Source organism: Diabrotica virgifera, chromosome 9 (genome assembly GCF_917563875.1).
Source record: "Diabrotica virgifera virgifera chromosome 9, PGI_DIABVI_V3a".
Taxonomy (NCBI): Eukaryota; Metazoa; Arthropoda; class Insecta; order Coleoptera; family Chrysomelidae; genus Diabrotica; species Diabrotica virgifera.
Genome location: NC_065451.1, coordinates 62,147,569 through 62,175,352, shown reverse-complemented (window position 1 = coordinate 62,175,352; position 27,784 = coordinate 62,147,569). Strand labels below are relative to the sequence as shown.

The window sequence follows — 27,784 nt, the reverse complement described above, 5'->3', positions numbered from 1 at the left end:
AAACTCATTAAATTGTTTAAAAATGTGTTAAATTTACATTGTTAGTTAAAATTCCAAACGATGGATGAAATTGATAAAGATATGGCCCTTAGTCGGCGAACACAGTGGAAGCGGTTTCCGCTTACGGTTAAACCGCGCGGACCCGCTTTTAAACGTTTTCAAAATGAATGCACATCTTTAAATGTACACGAACATAATCAAAGCAGGTTCGCGCAGGCCAACCGTTTTAAAACGCCTGTAGTCCATTCTTTCACGGTTTTTGCTGTAAATTTTAAAGAACCGCTTGGATTGACATGAAATTTGGCATAATATGCATAGCTAACATGTAAAACAAAAAAAAGTGATATGGTGCCGATGTGTGCTTTTGCCCTGGGGGTGAGTTTCACCCCATCTCGGGGGTGAAAAATTATATGTCCAAGATAAGTCCCGAAATGGATAAACTGACTAATTTTAAGCAACTTTGGTACTATAGAGTTTTTCACCAAATCAATACTTTTCGAGTTATTTGCAAGTGAATATGTTAATTTTTCAACAAAATAACCACGTTTTTGGACGGTTTTTCTCAAATAACTCAAAACGTAAACATTTTGTCGAAAAAAATATTCTTAGCAAAACTATAGCCTATAAAAAAGTGAAAAAACGGTGTATATACTAGGTCCATATACCTAGCAAAAGCAGAGTTATAGCTAATGAAATATAGGTTCATATTTGAAAAATTCCAAATAGAATAATTCAATTTGAAATATCCAGATAATGAAGCATTCTTGGGGAAAACACATTACAACTTTTTTAAAGTGTTAAAAAGCTTTATCTCTGTTTTTATAAAAACAATTTCTAGCATCAAATGTAAGCAAGTTACGCTCAAAATAAAGTTGGTCCCTTTTGTTTTGGCAAAGAAAATCAGGAAGATCGATCACCCCCCAATTAGCAACTTAAATGAAATTAATCGTTATCGCTTCACAAGCTACTTTACTTAGGTATGTTGTTCTTATATTATCTGTAAGTTTCATCGATTCAAAGTGCTTATTTTTTAAAAAATTTGGTTTTAAAGTAAAATTTTTAAAAATTTTAATTTTGAAAAAATTTTTTTTTTCAAAATAACTTAAAAATTGTTAGAGATACCTAAAATCTTAAACAATAAAAAAGTCGGCTTTACTTTTCTGAAAATTTTGTATTTTTTGTTTTTTTGTAAGACAAAATGTGGTTAAGATTTGGTGTTTCCAAACTTGCATACACTCGTGATAAGTGACTCGTTCAAGCCCTTTTAACTACAGCTCTTTCAGAAATAAGGACTTTGCACCGATGAAACTTACAGATCATATGATCAATACATACGCGAGTAAAAAACTTGTGAAGTGGTAACAATTAAGTTCATTTGAAATGCTAATTGGGGGTGATTTTCCCGATTTCTTACCAAAAAAAGGGACCAACTTTATTTAGAGCGTAATTTGTTTACTTTTGATGCTAAAATATTTTTTTAAATAAAAATAAGCATTTTTTAAACACTGAAAAGGTTAAAATGAGTATTTCCCAAAAAAGTGCTTCATTTTTCGTTATGGCACGTTAAAATATTCGATTTGGAATTTGACGAATATGAACCTATTTTTCATTAGCTATAACTCTGCTTCTACTAGATATAGTGACCTAATATATACACCATGTTTTTCACTTTTATACGTGCTATAATTTTGTTAAGAATTTTTTGCGACCAAATACTTACTTTTATGAGTTATTTGACAAAAACCGTCTGAAAACGTGGTTATTTTGTAGAAAAATTAACATATTCACTCGCAAATAACTCGAAAAGTATTAACTTGGTGAAAAAACTTTATAGAACAAAAGTTGCTTAGAATTAGTCATTTTATCCATTTCCGGACTTATTTCGAACATATATTTTTCACCCCCAAAAGGGGGCGAAACTCACCCCTAGGACAAAAGCACACATCGGCACGATATCACTTTTTTTCTTTGACTTGTTAGCTATGTGTATGCCAAATTTCGTGTCTATCCAAGCGGTTCTTTAACATTTAGAGGTTTTGCAATATTTTACTTTTAATGGTAGGGGAGCCCAAGCGGGGATTTTTGCAGTTACTCGAGCGCGTCATATTATCATATGGGGAGAAATGTGGTACCCTGCAGATGTACCTCTGCCATATATTGGCTCTTAACACAGGGGAGTTCGTTTAGGGGGGCCCGAAAAAAAAATCTAGCCTTAAAAATACTCGAAATTGTCAGATTAAGATAAGGTAAGTTAAGTACATGCAAAACAGTGTATATTTAAAAAATCTGACGATTTGAGCGGGGCGTAAGGGAATTGGTGAGTCACAAAGTTTCACAAGAAAACGGCGAATATTTCGCGAAATGAACGTCAGATCGAAAAACTAAAAACGACACGTTCAATATTTTTCAAAAATATATCGATAGATACCAAACACGACACCTCACAGAGAGGGGTGGGGGGTAAATTTAAAATTTTAAATACAAATCCCGCTATATTTAGCAAAATAAACATCAGATCGAAAAACTGCAAAATACACTTATTTAATATTTTTGATAAATATATCGAATCGTTCCAAACGCGACCCACCACGGAGGTGGGGTGGGGGGTTACTTTAAAATATTAAATGGGAGCCCCCATTTTTTATTGCAGATTTGAATTCTCTGCATAAAAATAAGCAACTTTTATTCGAAACATTTTTTCGAATTATGGATAGATGGCGCTATATTCGGAAAAAACGATTAATGGAAATGGAAAATTAAATTAAAAAATGGCAAGCGCCCGCTAAAATGGAAAATTTTACTTAACTTTTTTGGTTTTAGGACCTAATAATCACAACCCAGTAGGTCCCCAAAGCGCTCGAGTGACTGCACATTTAGCATACTTTGCTCCACTACCATAAAGAACGTACTACTGGCCGCTTTTACTCAAATGAGAATTTAATTTATTCTCGCTTTTTGTCGCGCGAGTTCAGTGATTGTACAATGAAAAAGGAGACATTGATTGCTGCAGTTTTTGAACGACCTCCTATTTGGGACAAGAGGGAAAAGTTGCATTGCAACCGGAATGTCATTGATAAATGTTGGAGGGAAATAAGCATTCAAATGAAAGAAGATGGTAAGTGTTTACAGTATTTATTTATATATTTATGTGTAAGATAAAGGATTTTGTGAAAAATACGTTACAAACATATCACGAATGTTTTTTGCTTCATTGAGAGGTCTTCCCGTGATTTGTCTCTCGGTATTTCCCCTGTAATGTTCGACAGATACATCGCTTAGATGTCGTTGAAAACCTTCCTTATCAATATTTATATTATGTAAAATACAAATGCATTTAATAGCCTGCGTATATAAATTACACCAGTTTTTAGTTAAACGATATTCTACTTTCTCCAAAATATAATTAAAAGTCTCTTGATTCATTCTCATATACTGGAAGAATCGTTCATTATCTTCTTTTGATTTTTGAAATAAATGATGATATTCTCCATAAATTAATCTTTCTCGATTAATAGGATGTACAGCAAACCTCTTTCTTTTCAGTTTAGTCTAAACAGAATCTAAAGCAATTATATCGTCATCAGAAGACGAAATTTTGCTATAAGTTATAGACGCGACTGACAAATTTGAACCATTTTTCTCGCTTTTACCCGTCTGCATATTTACAGATGCTTGCTTGTGTACACACCAGGGTGTTGAAATCAGTCAGGGTTTGGAAAAACAGTACATTTACACATGCTAGCGCGTGTTGACACCACGGTGTTGAAATCAGTTAGGGTTTGGAAAAACAGTACGTTTACAGACGCTAGCGTGTGTTGACACTAGGGTGTTGAAATCAGTTAGGGTTTGGAAAAACAGTACAGTTACAAATACTAGCAGATTTGGACACCAGAGTGTTGAATCCAGCTAGCTTTTTTAGTAATTAATATACATGCATAAATGCTAACGGCTATTGACTTTGATTTTATATACCTACTGCTGTGGAAAAATATTTAAGTGATTTAGGTATTAGTAAATAATTAAACGTTGTTGGGATATAAACAATAATATATTAACACAAACGAACAACATAAAAAATAATGTTGCTCTGAAGCTATTTGCTTGTGGAATTTTTATAATTAACTATTTAGATGGGAAAATATGCCACAATTAAATTGAAAAAAATAATTTTATTAACGTTTCGATGCCCAAATCGGGTGTCGTTGTCAAAATAAAAAATACTACTATATTAAACAAAAATGTTGTTGCTTAGTAAAAAATTCTACTAATAATTTTTTTAATCTGACTCATTTATATTGGCAATTCATACATACATTTTAAAGTATTTTTTACTAAACAACAACATTTTTGTTTAATTTAGTAGTATGTATTTTGTATTTTGACAACGACACCCGTTTTGGGCGTCGAAACGTTAATAAAATTATTTTTTTCAATTTAATTGTGGCTTATTTCCCATCTAAATAGTTAATTATAAAAAATAATATTAGATTAATGAGCAGATCCATGCCCTTTAGCGTTAGGTTGGTTCTTTGTGATGTTTCTCATCAGGTTTCTGCTTCTTGTTTTTCTTTTTGTTGCCTCGGTTTTGAAAAAATAGTACGTTTACAGATGCTAGCGTATGTTCACACTAGAGTGTTGAAATCAGTTGGGGTTTGGAAAAACAGTACATTTTACAAATACTAACAGATTTGGACACCAAACTGTTGAAACCAACTAGCTTTTTTAGTGGTTATACATGCATAGATGCTAACGGCTATTGACATTGATTTTATATACCTACTGCTGTGGAAAAATATTTAGTGGTTTAGGTATGAATAAATAAAATTAAACGTTGTTGGGATATAAACAATAATATATTAACACAAAAGAACAACATAAAAATAATATTAGATTAATGAGAGCAGCCCTTTAGCGTTAGGTTGGTTCTCTGTGATGTTTATCATCAGATTTCTGCTTCTTTTTTCCTTTTGTTGTCTCGGTTTTGGAAAAACAGTACGTTTGCAGATGCTAGCGTGTGTTGACACTAGGCATACACGCATATTAGATGTGTGTTGACATACATACATGCATAGGATGCTAACGGCTATTGACACTGCTTTTAAATGCAACTGGCATGGCGGCTATTGCGTTGCTGGTTTGCGAAAAATATTGGGAGAATATAACAGTCTACATAAATTAGTATAAAGAATTAGTTAATAAACAAAGTTAATTACATTAATCAATAAGCGAGATAAAATATTTAGACTTTTATCATTATTACTTAATTTTGTTATTATTAATTAGTATAATACATAATTATTCAACGAGCATACATTGATAGGCAGCTACTACTCACGATGAAGTTTGCGATACGAGCCGAAGGTAAGTGTCGTAATTCATCAGAGTGAGTAATTGCCATTACATGAGAGTAGAATACTATCCTTTGTCTACGATCTCTTTTATTTTAATTAGTAAAAAAAATAATATTGTCAGCTAGGTACTCAAGATCAAAATTATAATATACAAAAATAAATGTTGCTTTATAAAATTAAAAAAGAAACAGCAAATACTGTCTTATGTATTGTAAAAATATGACAAGAAATAGTCAATTCAAATTATACTCGTTTCCGAAAATTTTAAGCACTTTGTACCTATTGTCAACGTAATAAATAAGAAATGGCTATTATTGGTGGACGTATTTTATAAAGCTATAATGTACGTTTTTAAATTTAACTATATAATATAATATAAAATAATAATATAACTATATGTTATAATATATTTAAGACAATATAACTTTATAAAATAAACACAATAAGTATAGGTAAGTTATAAATTATAGCGCACAGCAAATGCGCTAATGTCACTGTCACTAAAAATGGTAAACGTCAAAATTCATACATATTAAACAAGGTATAAACGTAAAAGTATATTCACCCATTGTTACATTTTTTATAATGCTGTATAATTTTAATCTCGAGTAGTTGATAATCATGTTTTTTTACTAATTAAAATAAAAAAAGGTCGTAGAAAAAGTATAGGATTATACTCGCACGTAATGGCTATTATCCATTATTATCGCAAACTTCATCATCGTGAGTAATAGCCATCATTACATGCTCGTTGAATAATATACTATTAATCTGCGGTTTATATAGGGTGAGGCAGATAACTGGCCTATTAGAAATATCTCGAGAACTAAAGGCAACAGAATCATGAAAATTGAAATAAAGGGGTTTTGAAGGATGATCTATTAAATGAAAATATTTTCATCTCTTTGTAACTTCCGGTTTGGTTTTTTTAAATGGGACACCCTGTATATTTTTACATTTTTGGATTCTCTTCGATGTCTTCTTTCTTAAAATATGAGGTTTTGTAATATTATACAGGCTATTTTAAAAGATAATTACGTTTTTTTATTAATTTCGTAGCAACATTCACACCCTGTAGAATTGTAGTAGTTTGACATCTAAAACTCTACTTACGTTCAAATGATTTTTAATATAGTCTACTAAATATTTTATTTTTATTATATATATTTTTTAAACAGCAGTCTACTGTTAAAATATCCCTCACTTAAGGAGCATATTGTTGGACTTTGGGAACGAAAGACTGAATGGTGCTTATGCTTCAGGTCATCTTACTTAACTCGAGGACATAATACTAATAATATGGTGGAAGTATCAATTAGAATATTTAAAGATAATATTTTACAACGATGCAAAGCATTTAATTCTGTATCTACTATTGACTTTGTGTCCAATCAGCTAGAACAACATTATGTAAGGCGTATACGAAAATATGCCCTTAGCCGTGTAACAAAACCCGAATTGTTACACAATAAATTTTGTTTAAAAGCAAAGGACTTAAAAGTAATAAAGTTAACTGATAATATGTACAACGTCACTTCCTCCAATAAATTTTATATATATGTAGTTCATACTGATATTGCAATGTGCGACTGTCCACGAGGTCAAGGGGGTGCATTTTGTAAGCACCTGTGTGCAGTTGAAATAAAAGAACATATATATTTAAGTAATTGTCCTAGACTAACTTTTAATGATAGAGTTTTACTGGCGAAATTGGCAGAGGGACCAGACATTGACGAGACATTTTTTAAAACCATGACCGACTTAACTAACAACGATAACAACATATTATATATGTCAGAACAGCCAATCGCATACAATAACAGCTTCTTCGATACAAATATGGATTTTTCTGTTTAAAATTTACCAAAAGATTCTTCTAATAATGAAAGCCTGTAACGAAGAAATAAAGAATTTCGAGACAAATCTAGACAACGCGCAACGTGAGGAACATAATTACTTCTAATCAAGGTCCTCACATGAAGAAAATGCTAGGGCTACTTAACACTAAGCTAAAGAAAATCGAGAATCCATCAGATTTTTTTGATTTTTGTACGTTGGTCAAAAAACAGCCAGTATTCAAAGGCAGAAAAATTAAGGTTCAACCAACTTCTGTCAGCAGAAGAAAGCCTCGAGAAGGATTGTCTTGCGGATCTCGTAGGATTCAATCTGGACGTCCGTCCAAAACCGAGGCAACAAAAGGAAAAAAGAAGCAGAAACCTCATGAAAAACATAACAGAGAACCAACCTAATGCTAAAGGGCATGGATCTGCTCATTAATATTATGTTATATAATGCTCATTATTTTTTATGTTCTTCTTTTGTGTTAATATATTATTGTTTATATCCCAACAACGTTTAGTTTTTTATTAATACCTAAATCACTTAAACATTTTTTCACAGCAGTAGGTATATAAAATAAATGTCAATAGCCGTTAGCATCTATGCATGTATAACCACTAAAAAAGCTAGCTGGTTTCAACACTTTTGTGTCCAAATCTGTTAGTATTTGTAAAATGTACTGTTTTTCCAAACCCTAACTGATTTCAACACTTTAGTGTGAACACACGCTAGCATCTGTAAACGTACTGTTTTTCCACAACCAAGGCAACAAAAAGAAAAACAAGAAGCAGAAACCTGATGAGAAATATCACAGAGAACCAACCTAACGCATAAGGGCATGGATCTGTTTATTAATCTAATATTATTTTTTATAATTTGACTATATAGATGGGAAACAAGCCACAATTAAATTGAAAAAAATAATTTTATTAACGTTTCGACGTCCAAATCGGGTGTCGTTGTCAAAATACAAAATACATACTACTAAATTAAACAAAAATGTTGTTGCTTAGTAAAAAAATACTTTAAAATGTATAATAATATATTATGTCTGAATTGCCAATATAAATGAGTCAGATTAATAAATTATTAGAAGAATTTTTTACTAAGCAACAACATTTTTGTTTAATTTAGTAGTATTTTGTATTTTGACAACGACATCGGATTTTGGCGTCGAAACGTTAATAAAATTATTTTTTTTTAATTTAATTGTGGCTTATTTCCCATCTAAATAGTTAATTATAAAAAGGCCACAAGCACATAGCTTCAGAACAACATTATTTTTTATGTTGTTTTTTTTTGTGTTAATATATTATTGTTTATATCCCAACAACGTTTAATTATTTATTAATACCTAAATCACTTAAATATTTTTCCACAACAGTAGGTATATAAAATCAAAGTCAATAGCCGTTAGCATCTATGCATGTATAAGCACTAAAAAAGCTAGCTGGTTTCAACACTCTGGTGTCCAAATCTGTTAGTATTTGTAAATGTACTGTTTTTCCAAACCCTAACTGATTTCAACACCCTAGTGTCAACACACGCTAGCGTCTGTAAACGTACTGTTTTTCCAAACCCTAACTGGTTTCAACACCGTGGTGTCATCACGCGCTAGCATCTGTAAATGTACCGTTTCTCCAAACCCTAACTGATTTCAACACCCTGGTGCCCACACACGCAAGCATCTGTAAATATGCTACCCATCTTCACGTGTTAACCATACCCGCGCGCGACAACCGCTCAGACTCGCGCGGTTTGCCCGTAAGCGGAACCCGCTTCCACTATGCGTGCCGCCTTAGGCACCGCATGACTCTCCCATCATGTGGGTTGCTAAACAGGCTGATCTGTCTTTACATTAGGGATGATAGATGACAAATTAGCTGAATCAGCCCCCCCCCCACTAAAATATTAAATTCCTGCCCAGTGTAACGAGCTCAAAATTTGTAACTTGCGGGATATGACAGCTCATAAATAGCTCGTAAATAGGCGGTATTTGTTTAATTTTTGCAAGGGGGGGCAGCTCAACGCCCAGTGTAACGAGTTCAAAATTTGTAATTTGCGGGATATGACAGCTCATAAATAGCTCGTAAATCGGCGGTATTTGTTTATTTATTGCAAGGGGAAGGGCAGCTCAACAAGGCTTATATAATATCGATTCTTACCTAAAGCTTCTCGGCTAAACCTCAAAGTTTTCCTATATATCAAAGACGAGCAAGCCACCCGTATCTTCATGGCGATGTGCTGTAAGCCCATATAGTTTGGTTGTTGCATCACAGCATCTAATAAAAGTGTAATCACAAGTGCAGCTGCATAAATTAACGCCTCATCTTTCGTTATTTTGGTCTGTCCTGCTTCCAAATATGCAACTAGCGTTCGTATACAGTAAGGCATTACAACTCTGAAATGAAAAAAGAAAACAATTGAAAAAAGATATGAAAAAAGTGCCAATCACAAATTAAACCCCTTATTTTGTAATCTCAAATTAGTAATAACTTCCCAATTTCACTGTATTTAACCGTAATAGATAGATATCTATACGAGGTTATGTATCATCATCCGGTTCGAAGGACCAATGTATAAAGTCGATGTATAATATATTTCGAATATGTATGATAGAGAGAATTGAGAAAAATCATGAAAAGAAAATGTAGAAGCAAAAAGAGAAAATACAACGAGAACAAACTGAAAGAAATAGAAGAAAAATTTCAAAAAAAAAAAGAAATAAGATCATTCTACCAGGAAGCAAAAAAAATGGAAAGAAGATATCAAAAAAACAACCCATATATGAGAGATGATAAAGGGATGTTGATAAATGAGCCGGAAAAAATAATGGGAAACTGGCAAAACTATTTCACAGAACTGCTAAATAAAAGCGAAGTACAAAATGAAACAAACCATGAAATTGAAGATGATCAGATAGAAATAGAAATACCCACAGAACAAGAAATAAAAAAGGAAATAAGGAGCTTGAAAAATAACAAAAGCCCAGGAATAACAGAAATATCAGCCGAAATGATAAAATCAGGAGGGAAAAGACTACAGAAAGAGATATATGACCTGACAAAAAGAATATGGGAAGTAGAAAAAATGCCAGAAGAGTGGACCATAGCAAGGATATGCCCTATACATAAAAAAGGTGATAGAATGCTATGCGAAAACTACAGAGGCATCGCACTATTAGAAATAGTTTACAAAATCTTGACACAAAGTATAAGAAAAAGGCTAAGTCAATATTCGGAAAAAATACTGGGAGAATACCAGGCAGGTTTTAGAAACAACAGATCAACGACTGACCAAATATTTGCCTTAAAAGAAATACAGACTACCTGCTACGAACATAAAACAGTACTATATGCTCTGTTTATACACTTTAAGCAGGCTTACGACACAGTAAACAGACAGCAGATGTACGAACTGATGAAATAATTGGGGATACCAAGTAAAATTGTCAGGATGGTAAAGATGACGATGGAAAACATAACAAACGAAATAGCTTGGAAAGGGTATACATCCAAAAAGTTTGAAACCAAGGAAGGATTACGACAAGGAGACCCACTATCAACAAGGGCATTCAATCTAACATTGGAAGGAATAATCAGGAAAAGCAGAATAAACATGCAAGAAACGATATTTAAAAACGGCCACCAATGCATAGCATTTGCAGATGATCTGACGCTATTAGCAACAAGCAAAAAAGAACTACAAAAGTTAATGAAAAACATAATAAGAGAAGGCAAAAAATTCGGACTTAAAATAAATGAAGAGAAGACAAAGTATATGTTAATGGGAGAGATCCAAAAAGAAAAAGAGAATAACATCATAGTACAAATAGATAAAGAAAAAACATACTCGTTCCAAAGAGTCAAAGAAATTATTTACCTGGGAGCCAAAATAGATGAAAATGGTCATGAAGAAGGGGAGATAAAGGCAAGAATAGCCAAAGGAAATAAAAAATATGGAGCATTACGCACATTATTGAAATCCAAATACGTATCAAGAAAAACAAAAATAAGAATTTATAAGACTGTTATCAGACCTACAGTAACATACGCATGCGAAACATGGGTGCTCAAAAAGTCAGAAACAGACCTTTTAGAAAGATGGGAGAGAAAAATGCAAAGAGCAATATATGGAGGTGTGAAAATAGAAGGTCAGTGGAGAAGAAGAACCAATAAAGAATTGGAAGAACTATATCAAGAGCCAACGATCACGAAGGGTGGTCAAAGCACAGAGAATACGATACTTGGTGCACATCAAGAGAATGGAAAGTAAACGAATGCCAAAAATGGTACTTTCACGAAGACCAATACAAAATAGGAGGAAAGGCAGGCCAAGGAAAAGATGGAAGGACAGTGTGTATGAAGACTTGAAGAAAAGTAACATTGAGAGATGGAAAGAACTAGCATTGGACAGAAGGAGATGGAGAGAGGTGGTGAAGGAGTGTATAAAAAGACTGAAGTGTAATTAAACAACATTTATAAGTTTTATAAGTTATGTAAGTTATATTAAGTTATTTATCATATTATTTATGTAATCATAAATGTAAACATTTTAGCCCTAGGCCTACAAGGCCTGTTGCGCTCAATAAATATGTATGATAGAACTCCCAACAATAATTGGCAAGCTAGTAGTGTACACGATAAGGGAAACCAGTTGGTTGAAACTGATGAGCACACCGAACCTCTGACTAGTTGTTCCACTATACACGATAAGTTTAGGTATAATCTGAGATGGTTCTTGATTTGAACATATAATAGATCAAACGAGTTTTATAAAGCTGTCACCAAAATCCATTACAGATACACAAAAAGAAATCGAAGGTGTATAAAGTCATTCTAGCGTCAGCCGCAGAGTTTCCTGGTATTGCGAAAATATCGTGGTGTTGGAGGTCAATAGATATTCACATTCAAAGTAATTCCTCAAAAAGAGACAAAAAAAGGCAGCAACCTAAGACAAAGTTAATAGAAATTTCGAAAATATCATTCTGTACCAATAAGTAAAAAATATCGATTTTGACAACTTTTTTCGTACGTTAAAAAAATCGATAAAAAGTATTAGAAATCGATATAAATTTTCATCTCTATTTTGAAATTAACTATTAAATTGAACTAAGCATTAAAAATCCATCGCGTTTCATCGGTTTTTTAACGTACAAAACTTAGTCAAAATCGATATTTTTAACTTGGGACCTTTTTACTTATCAGTACTAAATTCATATATGGGTCATATTAAATTTTACAGAAAAAAATACAATTCAAATAAAACAGATCTACTTAAAAAACACTACAGTTTTAATTATTACTTTGTTTCTCAGTGTAACTAAATACACTTACCGGCAGGGTTGGCATAGAATTTCCCCATCTTATAAAACCCAGCGGGTTTTTTCGGGTTTTTTCAATTGATAAAACCCACTATTATTGGGTTTTTTAGGGTTTTTTCAAAAATAGCAAATTTTCAGTTGAATGAACGTCATATTTATTTCTGAATAAAAACAAAAACTAACATAAATACCATGAAGTAAGTAGTAGGTGAATACAAAACGAGAGAAACTGAAACTAAACTAATAAAACACTTATTTTAAACATGGTATATAGACAAATAAAAAAACAAACAAGTTTCTTGTTAAACAAAGCATCAGCAAAGCATATTAGTTATCAGGAAAATCAGAATCTGTATTTTTGTCATTCCCAATTCCCATTCGTTATTCGTTAGACTCGGTCGAGGACGAGGGCTCGGTTCTTAAATGATTATATATTTTTACCAAGTTTGCAGCTCTATCGGCACCTAATCTGTTGTGAAGCTTAGTCCATATTAATCCATATGAAGAAAAAATCCGCTCAATAGATGCAGATCAAGCTGGACATGAGAACAAAGATAACATATAAATACAAAATTCATATGGTATTTTATTTGTTTTTTTATTTTTTTATTGATATCAGCTTCCACCATTTCTTTGTTGAGAATTTTTTGACAAGTTCTTCTTTGAAAAGTGTTGCGGGGAACATGTCTGTATCCTTAATCTTGAATGATAACATCACTGCCAAAAACTCATCAGAAAGATTCGATGCAACCCATTGTTCGACTGTTTCCTCTTCTTCCCCTGGAAGTCGTCTTCCCATGTATATGTAATCCATAGTATTTGCAAAAAGGTGAAATGGTTGAATGGCAAAGTCATATCTCTTTTTTATTTCTTGTCTGTATGACTGTAACAAATCATGGTCGAGGGCATCTTTCCATATTTCTACTGCATCAGAAATGTTTACAGAATCACTTTGGAATCTGTCTAGAGCTTTCACAATAACGGCAAGTTGTTTTTGCAAATACAGAGCCTCTCTATATATGGCGACATTATCTAATATTTGGGAGATATTTTTATCAAATTCTTGCTCCTTCTCTGTCCTAATTTCAACATATATGTGATAGTTGCTTATAAATTGCTGACATTGTCAAGTTGCTTTATTTTGTAAGCATATTTTGTTATTTTATTATTTTTGCAATAAAATTCATAATTTTTGTAACTTCTGATAGAGCAGAAACTATATATCAAATCTAAATAAAAAACTGAAAATCCCCAAAAAAACCCGAAAAAACCCTAAAAATCCTAAAAACCCAAAAAAACCCATCGGGTTGGGCTTTTAAAAAAAAACCCGGGTTTTTTCCAACCCTGCTTACCGGCACTAAAAATGGGCACCCCAAAAATTGGTCATTTTTGAAGGCTCGTATTTCCTAAACCTGTTGTCCGATTTAGCTGATTTTTTAATACATTATAGCCTTATTCTTTAACAATATCTCTGTAATAATATTGTTGCTAAACAGGAAATTGTCATTGTATACCGGGTGTACCAATCAAACTGTTTTTTTTTTCTAAATGTTCGGAACAACTTGTGGAATATTCTAGCATGTATAAAATACTGAAATTAAAACCCAACTATAGCCTCAGGTTTTCTTAACATTCTGTTTTTTGATTCATTCGCTTATGTGGGATAATAAAAAAGTTAAGTACTTTAACAACTAGCCCTGTACTTCATCAATTCAGGGTGTTTCTAAATAAGTGCGACAAACTTTAAGAGGTAATTCTGCATGAAAAAATAATGACCGTTTGCTTCATAAACATATTATGTACGCAAATGATTTGTTTCCGAGATACGGGATGTTGAATTTTTGAAGTTATACTTCTTTAGGCACGAGGGTGAATTTTTACATTCCCTGGCGCATGCGCACACCGACAGTATGGTATTAGTCGCTACATCTTTTAAGTTATGTAGCGCAAATAAGGTGTGCGTGAAAAGAATATATTATTAGTGGTTTTAGTAAATATATTTATTATAATTTTTATGTCTGTGGATTTGTCTTCCTCCTTATAAGTATTATTGAAAATGTTTATTTTCAATTAATGTATCTGTCACCGTGATTGTAATTATGTCCGAGAAATGATCGACTGAATACAAAAGCGGTGGTAGCTCATCGGTAGAGCATTCGCCTAGGGTTCGAATCCTGACAGTCATATCCTTTTTTTTTTTAATTTTTGGTATTCTTTTTGTTCTTTCTAAAATTAGTTTAATATTTAAATACAATACAAAAAAACTGTTTAAAGTAGATAGGTATATTGATTTCGTTGAAATCATAATATGAAGTTAGATTATATTATAATAGAAGTATAACTTTTTACGTGCCTACAAAGTACACACACATTCTTTTTTTCTTACAAAATTTATTTATTGCGATTTATTTATTGCTCGAAAACAAGTTGAGGTATGCAAATGAAATTCGTAGGTTTTAAGATAAAGTTATTGCGCATATTTCGACGTACAATTAAAAAAAATTTATTCACCATTGGCGTGCATACGGGTCATACTACCCGGTCATGTTACCCGTATCCACGCCAATGATGAAAATAAATTTTTTAATTGTACGTCAAAAAATGCGCAATAATTCCTTTTAAAACCTACCGAATTTCATTTGCATATCTCAATCGGTTTTAGAGCAATAAATAAATCGTCAGTTTGTAAGGAAAAATTCAACAAACCGTATCTCGGAAACGACGCATTTGCGGACATATGTTTACAAAGCAAACGGTCATTATAGTGTAGGAAACAAAGGTTGAACTTTGCAAAATGGACACAAGTCCGGTTTTTTTTTCTGGTATATCAAGGGGTGCTTATTATAAAACTAACTATTTCTGAAAAAAATTCGCCCCGGAACCCCCCTTTTCACCCCTTTAAATGGGGTAATTTGTGGTTTTTGCGGAACGTAGCCCTTCCTGTACCTTTTACAAAAAAAATTCTTTTATAGAAATATGAAGAGGACTGTATTTTCTACGATTTATTTCCCGACAGCATCTGTCTATCATCTACCGTTTAGCGGGGGTGGCGCCCCAAAGTTGACAAGTTTTTAAAAAAGATGTTTTTAAAAAATATATATTTTTCCCTAAGTGTAACGGAAATTAAGAAGAAATCCTTCGGCAATTATTCACAAATAATTGATTGATTTTTTGGTATAGGTTTTACTTAAGGGTAATTGCCCTTTTTTTAATTACAGGGTGTTACATTTTAAAAAACCCCTTTCCATACCATCTGAACCGTTTATGCTAGAGCAAAAAGACTTTCAGCGATTACCCATGTACTGGTGCTATTTACAAATTTGTATAATGCACCCCCATTTTTTCCCCGGAACCACCCAAAAAAAAAGAAGAATTAATAAATAAAGTGATTTTCTTGGAATCCTTCACACACAATGCACAATGCCCTTTATTAATATGCTTTATATATCATTTTGTGCACGTTATTATTACGCATGCATGGATACCAAAAGCGATTTCCTAGTGCAACCCTTGTAGCCAAACAAAAAAAAAATAAAATGGGGGTTGAAAAGTTTTTTTTGTTTTTTGCTTTTTGATCCATATGGGCATATGTTTCATCAATAGTGCTTTTCAAAAACATAAATTATTATTGCAACATCCCTGCGGAAACCACCCCTATCCTTGAAAATATACTGCAAAAACTACCCCTATCCCTTGGTGAGCATGTTTTTAAGATTTCCTCATTACCTATGCATTCTTTTTAAACAAAACTTATACAAGGTTAAAGATCACTATTTACTCTAAAAATTAGGTCCTATTCATTTTTTTCGTATAAGCAACCGTTACGGCACAGTGGCGCCGTAAACCTCATATATGCTTTGGCGGGCTCCAGTTTTTGTTTTTTTTTTCGTCATCTGTTCGTTTTATTGATAAAGTACTTATGTAAAATAAAACAACACAGTGTAACCTACAAATTATGACTTATGCACATTTTACAATCTTTGCGCCTCAAAGCCACAGTGGTGGCCCAAAATCAATTTTTGCATATTTTCGCCACCTACATGCATTTTATTGCATTAATGCTACCTTAATAGCACAATATTCACCCTTAAGTGGTCGCTAATTAGTGGCGGATTCTAAGAGGGGTGATGGGGGTGATCGCCTCCCCCCTCTCAAACCAAGTGATATTATATTCAAAGATTATAAAAATATTCATTTATTTTTATAGAAATTTAGCCAATTGGCACCCCCCTCTTTACGATGCTGGATCCGCCACTGTCGCTAAAGCATAAAAAGTCATTCTTATAAAAATTATATTAATATGATATAAGTATTTCTATAAAAATAAATTAATAATTTTATAATATTTAAATATATTACCACTTGGTTTGAGAGGGGTGGGGGTGATCGCCCCCATCACCCCTCCCTGGATGTGCCACTGCTTAGCGACCACTTAGGGGTGAATATTGTGCTATTAAGGTAGCATTAATGCAATAAAATGCGTGTAGGTGGCGAAAATATGCAAAAATTGATTTTGGGCCACCACTGTGGCTTTGGGAAGCAAAGAATGTAAAATGTGCATAAGTCATAATTTGTAGGTTACACTGTGTTGTTTTATTTTACATAAGTACTTTATCAATAAAACGAACTGGACGACTGGAAAAACTGGAGCCCGCCAAAGCATATATAAGGTTTACGGCGCCACTGTGCCGTAACGGTTGCTTATACGAAAAAAATGAATAGGACCTAATTTTTAGAGTAAATAGTGGTCTTTAACCTTGTATAAGTTTTGTTTAAAAAGAATGCATAGGTAATGAGACAATCGTAAAAACATCCTCGCCAAGGGATAGGGGTAGTTTCTGCAGTATATTTTCAAGGATAGGGGTGGTTTCCGCAGGGATGTTGCAATCACCATATATATTTTTGAAAATCACTATTGATGAAACATATGCCCATATGGATCAAAAAGCAAAAAACAAAAAAAATTTAACCCCCCATTTTATTTATTTTTTTTTTGCTACAGGGGTTGCATTAAGAAATTGCTTTTGGTATCCATGCATGGGCAATAATAACGTTCACAAAATTATATATGAAGCATATTAATAAAGGGCTTTGTGTGTGAAAGATTCCAAGAAAATCACTTTATTTATTAATTCTTCTTTTTTTTTTGGGTGGTTCCGGGGAAAAAATGGGGGTGCTTTATACAAATTTGTAAATAGAACTAGTACATGGGTAATCGCTGAAAGTCTTTTTACTCTAGCATAAACGGTTCGGATGGTATAAAAAGGGGTTTTTTAAAATGTAACACCATGTAATTAAAAATAGGGCAATTACCCTTAAGTGAAACCTATACCAAAAAATCAGTCACTTATTTGTGAATAACTGCCGCAGGATTTCTTCTTAATTTCCGTTACAGTTAAGGAAAAATATATATTTTTTAAAAATATCTTTTTTAAAAACTTGTCAGCTTTGGGGCGCCACCCCCGCTAAACGGTGGATGATAGACATATGCTGTTGGAAATAAATCGTAGAAAATATAGTCCTCTTCATATTTCTGTAAAAAAAATTTTTGTAAAAGGTACAGGAAGAGCTACGTTCCGCAAAAATCACAAATTACCCCCTTTAAAGGGGTGAAAAGGGGGTTTCGGGGCGAAGTTTTTTCAGAAGAAGTTAGTCTTATAATAAACACCCCTTGATATAACAGAAAAAAAAAATAAAACCGGACTTGTGTCCATTTTGCAAGGTTCAACCTCTGTTTCCTACACTATTATTTTTTCATGTAGGTTCACCCCTTAAAGTTTGTCGCACTTGTTTAGAAACATCCTGTATTGATGAAAAACATGAGTAGTTGTTAAAGTACCTAAATTTTTTATCATCCCACATAAGCGAATGAATCAAAAAGCAAAATGTTAAAAAAACTTGAGGCTATAGTTATGTTTTAATTTCAGAATTTTATAAATGCTAGAATATTCCACAGAGTGTTCCGAACTTTTAGAAAAAAACACAGTTTGATTGGTACACAGGAAATACGAGCCATCACAAATGACCCATTTTGTGGGGTGCCCGTTTTTCGTGCCGGTGAGTGTATTTACTATTGTTTTGAACGAATTCCTCTATTAGTTTTCTTAGTGTAAAATGTATGTGTCCTATCATTCTCCCACTGATATTTCTGTCCTCTGGACATCAAAGGTATTTACCGACAAGGATTTCGCTCCTTGTTGGTTTTGGGATTCTGTGCTTTAACCTTCGGATGACCAAGGGGGTAAATTTGGACCCCAACTTATGTTTTTCTTTAATAAAAGTATTTTCAATTGTTAACTCATTATTTTTTTATTTGACTATAATATAATTCTAGATATCCTCATATTTTGAAATAAAAAAATTCCCTATATTTTACGAATAAAAAATATATTCTGAAGTTGATGTTTAGTAAAATACCGTCTATTATGTGGAATTCCAAGTAGTTTTAGACTGCGCGTTATCAAAATCTATTTTTAGACTGTGGTGCCTGTTATGTAGGAATCGTGACATTCCTGTCTGCTACAGTTAGTCATGATTATTATTTCCTGGCGTATATTATTATAGTTTCTTAGTATGTTGTGTACATATAAGATATGGCCCGCAAATATCTTACTGAGGCTGAGTTACAGGAAATTGTTACTGCTGGCGATTTTTATAATGATATAAAAGATGAAATAGTATCAGAAAACGAGGATGTATTGTTAGATGAAGATTTAAATGCTGAAAACATTCATTCCAGGTCATTTTTGAACTGGGGTCACTTTTTACCCCCGTTGGTCATCCGTGTAACAAAAAAAGGTTGGTCATCGGAAGGTTAACGGTCGGAAGTCGGAGTGTAAGCATTAACAGAAAACCAGAGAATAGTGAGATATTAAGGCACGTATCTATTACGTAGTTGTTCTGTGTAACTGCTTCATTGGAAACGGCATGCACTCCTTGGCATATAAACCGCCACCGATTGGATCGCCGAGGGTGAGCGACCCTCCGGGAGCACCTACGTATCCACTATGTGGAGCAGCTACACGGAGCACGGAGCCCCAACGTAATGGGTACGTGCCTTAATGTTGAAAGTTTATTTTTTGTTGTTAAGCAATAGTTAATTATAAATGAGATAATAAGAGGACACCTTAGGATGGGTTTTTAGAAAATCGGCGATAAAATTATGTTAAAGATAAATAGCTGATTAGTCACTTGATCAAATTGCAAAACATGTACTTTCCCCAGTGCCTCTTATGGGTGTGCAAAACCACGCTTATTTTGTGGTTTTAATAGATTATATGTTTATGTTATTGTTGTGGTTTATGGTTATTTTATTGTATATAAATCGTAATAATCATAACATTTTACATCCACAAAGAGTCAGTAATTATTATAAATAGTTACATAAAAATTCGAATATTTAATACATTATACACATGCTAAATATATTTACACCAAGTAGATAAATAAAAATACTTGCAAAATTAAAAAGTATAATTATTGTGGTTAATTTGGTTTGAACAGACAGATAGTCATGCTACAAATGACTGTGTCAAATTAACATAAAATCCTCCAATTTTCACGCATGTGACTGTACACTAAGTTGTTTATTTATAGGTAACCAGCGAAATATACAGAGTGAGTTTTATGTATGGAACTCTTCAATTATCTCGGATACGGCTTGCATGATTTTTATAGATAGTCTTCTAATGCGGCCACCACTACGGCCGCTATTATAGTGGTATTTACATTGTTGTCAGATCTTCCGATTTTCTGGAAATCTAACGAACTTTATTATTTCAAATGGAAAACCCTGTATATTTTTTGCATTCAACGGCCTTCAAGTCCTTCAGAAATACTGATTATTATTCAAGTAATATTCCCTATACCTTAATGCCGTGATACCTGCAAAATAAGTGAAAACCTTTATTGTTTATAACTTTTACTAAAACTAACTTAGAACTTTAGTGTTTCGCCCAAAGTTGGGTATTGGGGTACTTAACAAACCGTCAAAATTTGGGACCGATCCATTGATTAGTTTAAAAGTTAGTCTATTTGTTTATCCCAGAGACCTTTATTTTGCAATAACATAAGATAGAAAATAATGACGATATGGCAGTTCTGCGCATGCTAAATGAAAGTAGAAAAGTATTACTCTCAAAATGCATTAATAAAAGATAAAAAAATTATCTAATATAGTCAAAAATCCTAATGCCAAATTTTTGAAACTTGGTAGTTTTAGAAACATTTAGAATAACTTTAAAAATGGAGCCGACAAATGTACGAGTTCAAAAATTACAAAAGCAACTTAAACTATTGTTATTTTCTATATCTCGGGATCTACTGAATAGATTTTGATCTTTCTTTTTAATTTGTATGTAATTTTTCAAACAGTCTAATTTGTTTAAACAATTTTTGAGAAAATAATTTTTTCCCAAAAATCCATGTTTTTAATCATACTATCATTATTAATCATAGAAAAAGTTAAGGTTTACTGTAATAAATAAATTATCTTCAATGAATAATTATTATCTAATAAAAATAATTTATTTATTTAAGTATACCTTAACTTTTTCTTTGATTAATATTGATAGTATGATTAAAAACATGGATTTTTGGGAAACAATTATTTTTTCTAAAATTGTTTAAACAAATTAGACCGTTTATTAATTAATAAATTTATAAACAAATTGTATATTTATAATGTAAGTTACGTAGAAATTACATACAAATTAAAAAAAGAAAGATCAAAATCCATTAAGTTGATCCGGAGATACAGAAAATTATAGTAGTTTGAAATTGCTTTTTCGGTATTTGAACTCAGAGGATATGTAGGTTCCCATTAGTAACCATTTGAAATGCATTATTAAAAATTCTTAGAAGGTGCTGTGAAGGTACAATGTTTGTGCAAATTTTTTAAGAAAAAATACAAATTCCTTTCTTTAAAATGGCATCAATGATGCCATTTAATTCTTTAATTATTATAAACAAATTAGCTGTGAATTAAAAAATACACATGGCTAACTTTGTCCCAAATGAACCAAGGCTAAATTTTTTATTTGAAAATTCGTGTTTGTACTAGCATTTCGAATATATAAAAAGATTGTTTCTACGGACAATATTTTTAAAATTCTAATTGTTTATAAACCATTCAATTTAAAAAATTTGGCATTCAGATTTTTGACTATATTAATTAATTATTTTATCTTTTTTTAATACATTTGGAGACTATCACTCTTCTACTTTCATTTGTCATACTCAGAATTGCCCTGTATTCGTTATTTTCTGTATTATGTTGTTGCAAAATATAGGTCTCTGGGATAAACAAATAGAATCACTTTTAAACTAATTATTAATGGATCGGTCTCAAATTTTGAGGGTTTGTTAAGTACCAAAATACCCAACTTTGGCTAAAACCCTAAAATTCTTAGTTACATTTAGTAAAAGTTATTAACAAATATTGATTTTCATTTATTTTGCCATTTGCGAAGCAACAAATTGACTTTTAACATTCAAAATTGGTATTTTGAAGCTTTTTCAATGTTCTAAAATATCAAATTTTGTAATTTTATGTCAACTATAGAGCTTTTTAATGGGGTACAAAAAATAGAAAAATCGCGTTTTTTGCACTTAATTGTTAATAATTAAAAAACGGACACGAATGCAGTAAACAAGTAGTTTTCTTCCTATAGGTCTACAATAACTAAAAAAGTAGTCAGCTACCTGGATATTTGAGTGTACTGAGAAAATCCTTATTTCTCTGGACTATGAGGCTTATATTAAAAGAAAACAGATACTAAACATTAAATGTATCTATTGAATACTCAACCGAGTTGTCAAGGAAACGTAAGTAAGTTCACGTTAACAAACAAGGAATTGTCGTGAAAATTCCACACCTGTAATTTTGAACCAATCAAAATACGTTATTTTGACAGATCACCATGGCAACGGAGGTATTTTATCGGAAATTTTTTGCTCGTGGGGTACCCAACAGCGAATTATAGTGGAAATTTTTTGACGTTTACAATAACAGAACATTTTTGACAGACTGGTTTTTATTTGTTTACATAATTTAGTTTTGATTCATTTTCTATCACTTGTAGTTACTCAAAACTTATGTAAAATTGAAGAATATACTATTTTCTATCTTGAAATGGTATTCCCATGCAACTACAATGAGTAGAAATTACGAATTTGAAAGCCTAAATAATTGCTGACAAAGCTATGGCGCGCTATTAATCTGTTCATGCAGCTTTGGATTTTCAAATGCAAATTTGGTGTGGAATTTTCTTACCGAATACCACGCGAAGTCAAATTAATATCCGGAATTTTTTTTTTGATCATGAATATTTTTAGCAAATTTCCGGAAATAATTTGACCTCTAGTGGTATTACTAGTGAAAATCATTCGGTTTACCATAGCGTAAGTAAAGCATTACGACATAATGTAATTCACACAGTGGGAAATCACAGTTTTTTATGGGATAGAAACCAAACAATTAATCAATAATCTTGAATGGCATCATTGTTCGAAAAAGTGCATGTGCAAATTTTATCATTAAAAATTACCGACAAATCTTTAGTTATATAGATTATTTCATTCATAGGAGATTCTGACCAATAGAAAGCTACATAAATCTAAATTAAATCGATCATTTTTGATAATTTCCCGTCGTCAAGTATATTACGTCAGATGCCCTTCGTTGCTACGAAAAAATACATTCAGTGACATGAATGACAATTAATGTTTTAAAAATTATAAAAGTGATGACTTTCAACCGTCAAATTAATATTTATAACAACTGTGTGTTTAATTATACTAATTTGTACTTAAATAAATAGATTACAATAAAATTTTGGTGTTGAACAGTTTTATCCATGAAATAATCGCAACAAATTGCACTCGATCTCTAAAATTAATATAGAATTTTTGCCCTCGTAACACTTTGACATAATTAAAGACAAAATTAAAACTGTCAAAGTGTCACTCGGAAAATTCAATAATTTTAGAGCTCTTGTGCAATTACTACTAACAATTTATTACTTTATTAGAGGAAAAAACCCGTTTTTGGGAAAAAACTTAGAAAATACATATTTCTATAAATCTTAAAAAGACGGTGACATTTCTATTTCGTTGGAGTATGACCATTTCATCGCATTTAATACGTATTTCGTCGTTTGTCATTTATCAAGGAGGACCTGTGAGGAACTCAAATTGAAAAGAGATGGTCCGTCTCATCATCATCATCATCATCATCTAGCTGTTATCGTCCACTACTGAACATAGGCCTCCTTTAACCGCTTAATGTACGCGCTCGACTCTGACACGAGCGTCCATTAAATTTTAATTTTTCAATTTTTCAAGCAGTTGCGAAGCTGGTATTTGTTTAAAAGCGTATAAATATCTAAATAGCGATAACATCTTTTCTACATTTTTTCTTCTTCTTTTACATCTATACCTTTTTTATAGCCAAGCCAGTGTTATCATTATAAAAGGATGTTTTTTATTGATCTAATAAATTGCAGTAGGAACCATTGAGAATTGATACATTGAATTTTGTAGAATTGTTAAAAATCTGTTTTTATTCGAAGTGTAGTGTACTAAATAGCGGTAGGTACATAAATACCTTTTTTCTACGACCGTTTAATAATATGCTCATTATTCGCTATTTTTTCATAGATAATAGCATTCATTACTGTACCCGTGAGTAATAATTCATTACTCACGGGCTGAAGTTAGAGTCAAGTGACGCATGCCACTTTTAATATTAATCGTATATAAACTGCAAATAAAATTACTTAAAGTTGTTTATTTAATACACTAATTATTGTAATTTATATCAATAATTAATTTCAAAAATTTTTTAAAGGAATTTTAACTGTAGCAATGTCAGTATATTTTTTACGTTTATATCTTGTTTACTAAAAATTTTGACGTTTATCATTTATTTTAGTGACAGTGACATTAGCTCGTTTTATTTATGTTAATTGGAATTTATAACTAATACTGTGTTTATTTTTCAAGTTAAATTGTGTTAAATATGTTATAATATATTATGTATAGTTACATTATTATATTAGATATAGTTAAATGTAAATATACTTACATTATAACTATTGAAATACGTCCACCGACAACAGCCATTTCCTATTTATTAGATTAATTGACAGTAGGTGCAAATTTAAGCTTATAATTTTTCGGAAACGAATAGAACTTTTATTGACTATTTCTAGTTGTATTTTTACAATAAATAATAATTTGGTAATAGTAGGCAACCAATTATTCAGCCACGCACTAGGGTTAAATAGAATTTAGGTATTCTTGTAAATTATTAGGTATAATTTAAATCTTGAGTAGTTGATAATTAAGTTTTTTACTAATTAAAATTAAAAAAGGTCGTAGAAAAAGTATAGTATTCTACTCGCATGTAATGGCTATTACCCACTCTGATGAATTACGACACTCGCCTACGGCTCGTGTCGCAAACTTCATCATCGTGAGTAATAGCAATCATTACATGCTCGTTGAATAATATACTATTATCTACTCTGTCATATTATGTATAAGTTTTTAGTTTGTGAAAACTGTCATTATAGATAGCAGTGCGTGAAGGGTTTAAAGTGTGCGTGAAGTGACAATGTATTTTAAATGGGATTTACTTTTTCGCACACTTTCAATGGGTTTTTTGGCACACTTTCATATAATCAAATATCCTTAACTTTCGCGTTGTCATGGTGATCACAATATGAGCAATGATTTACAACACAATTTTTGACAGTTATGTGGTTTAAAAGTAGTTAGGATTTTTAAATGTCAAAGTTTTAAAAATTGTAGAATAGAAATGAATTCCAGTGACGAATCAAACTATAGAGCGCGATCTATCTGTATACGATACGGTTTGAGTTGATTGCCAAAATGAATTCTGTGAAAGTTGTTCTTAGTGAAAAAGGAAAACAATTGATTGTGTTGAACGGCTTCAAATGTCGTTTTCACAAATCTTTAAAAAATGACGGCATGATGACAAGCGTTGAATTTGTTGTGCTCAGACGAAAGAAAAATATAAAGCATTTTTAAAAACCCAAGGGGACAACGTAGTGACGGAAATTATGGATCACCACAATCATTGTGAATTAAACGAAGATATGCTCAATCGTCAAATGTATGAGATCGGTATGAATACGCACAAGAAGATACCACTGGTCGCAGAGCGTAGCCGCGTCATACTGAAGCTCGTGGAGTCGGTCCCGGCGTCAGGGCATAAGGTCCCGTCTGCAAAATTAGCATAGACGCCCTTCGTTTTTTTAATTAGTACAATATTTTGTTTAACATGTATACAGAACAAAGCTCATTTTGGAGCCCCTCAAATAGGAGCGCCCGCCTGCAATGCATCCATTGCAAGTCCGTTATCGCCGACCCTGTATGGAGCCACTACAAACGAAGATGCGGTGCTATGCATGTTGTAAATTGTCGTTCTCGTGAAGCCAAGATTTTACAGCTGTGATGCTGCCGTAATTTTACCGCTACTGCTAGCGTCAATTTTGCGCACGTGGAGCTGTAGCCTAAGGCTACGGCTCCACGGGCGGGAAATTGTCGCTAGCAGTAGCAGTAAAATGAATTTAAGGTTCCAAGGAACGGAATAGGGATAGCCGAACTGTACCGATTACAGGACTTGTGCGTAGTCGGTACAGTTCGGCTATTCCCATTCCGTTCCGCGGAACCTTAAGTTCATTTTACTGCTACTGCTAGCGTCAATTTCCCGCCCGTGGAGCCGTAGCCTAAGGGTCACTGCTCTTCATTTTTTGCTTAGAAATACATATACAGGGTGTTAGTAAATAAGTATGAAAAATTTTAAGGGCTAATTCTACATGAAAAATTAATGCCAGTTTGCTTTATAAACATATGTCCGCAAATGCTTATTTTCGGAGATACGGGGTGTTGAAATTTTTATTTCAAACTGCCAATTTATTTATTGCTCTAAGACCAGTTGAGCAATAAAAATGAAACTTGGTGAGGTTTAGGAGGTAGTTATTACGAATTTTATGACATACAATTAAGAATTTTGTATTCATCATTGGCGCGCCTACGGGCAATGGTCTGAATTATTTTAAAGAAAAAATAGTACGCCACTGGGATATTTCGAATTAGAAATAATTTTTAGATTCCACGTCTAATTTATGATAAAAAACCTTTCTTGCCTTTTTTTCATATGATGCACCGTTTTTATGCAGCAAAATAAAACATCTTGGCGCATATTTTTCATTTCTTAATACATCATCAAGAACTATCCAATATAATAATACTAAACTAGAACAATAACAGAAAATATTACTAATCCCATTTCAACTAGGTGCAAAGCTGCAAGAAATATTTAAAATGATCTCCTTTATAGGTAACAGAAGAATTTTATATTCATCATTGGCGCGCGTATGGGTAATGGTCTGAATTTTTTGAAGAAAAAAATAGTACGCCACCGAGATATGTCAAACTAAAAATCATGTTTGAATTCCTCGTTCAATTTACGATAAAAAATCTTTCTTGCCTTTTTTTCATATGCGGCGCCGTTTTTATGAAAAAAAATTAAACATCTTAACGTTTACAAAGTATCTGAACTAAGTTTCTATGCACATGGAAACTACCTCAAATACTTGGTAAGCGTTAAGATGTTTTATTTTTTTGTATAAAAACGGCGCCTTGTATGAAAAAAAGATAAGAAAGATTTTTTGTCGTAAATTGAATGAGGAATTTAAAAATGATTTTTAGTTTGACATGTCTCAGTGGCGTACTATTTTTTCTTCAAAAAATTCAGACCATTACCCGTACGCTTGCCAATGATGAAATTCTTCTGTTATCTGTAAAGGAGATCATTTTAAACATTTCTTTCAGCTTTGCACCTAGTTGAAATCTTATTAGTAATATTGTCTGTTATTGTTCTAGTTTAGTATTATTATATTGCATAGTTCTTGATGATGTATTAAGAAATGAAAAATACGCGCCAAGATCTTTTATTTTTCTGCATAAAAACGGTGCATCATATGAAAAAAAGGCAAGAAAGGTTTTTTATCATAAATTAGACGTGGAATTTAAAAATAATTTTTAATTCGAAATATCTCAGTGGCGTACTATTTTTTTCTTTAAAAAAATTCAGACCATTGCCCGTAGGCGCGCCAATGATGAATAAAAAATTCTAAATTGTATGTCGAAAAATTCGTAATAACTACTTCCTAAAACTCACCAAATTTCATTTTCATAGCTCAACTGGTCTTAGAGCCATAAATAAATTGGCAGTTTAAAA

The 27,784-nt window shown here is 32.2% G+C and overlaps 1 protein-coding gene across 1 annotated transcript in view; it reads right to left on the bottom strand.

Annotated features, from left to right (window-relative positions):
- Positions 1-27,784, bottom strand: part of LOC114325185 (probable multidrug resistance-associated protein lethal(2)03659) — a 276,165-nt gene that overhangs the window by 106,708 nt on the left and 141,673 nt on the right. Inside the window, exon 3 of the mRNA XM_028273181.2 lies at positions 9,356-9,591. Within this exon, the coding sequence (XP_028128982.2) occupies positions 9,356-9,591 (236 nt within the window). The remainder of the gene's footprint in view (positions 1-9,355; positions 9,592-27,784) is intronic.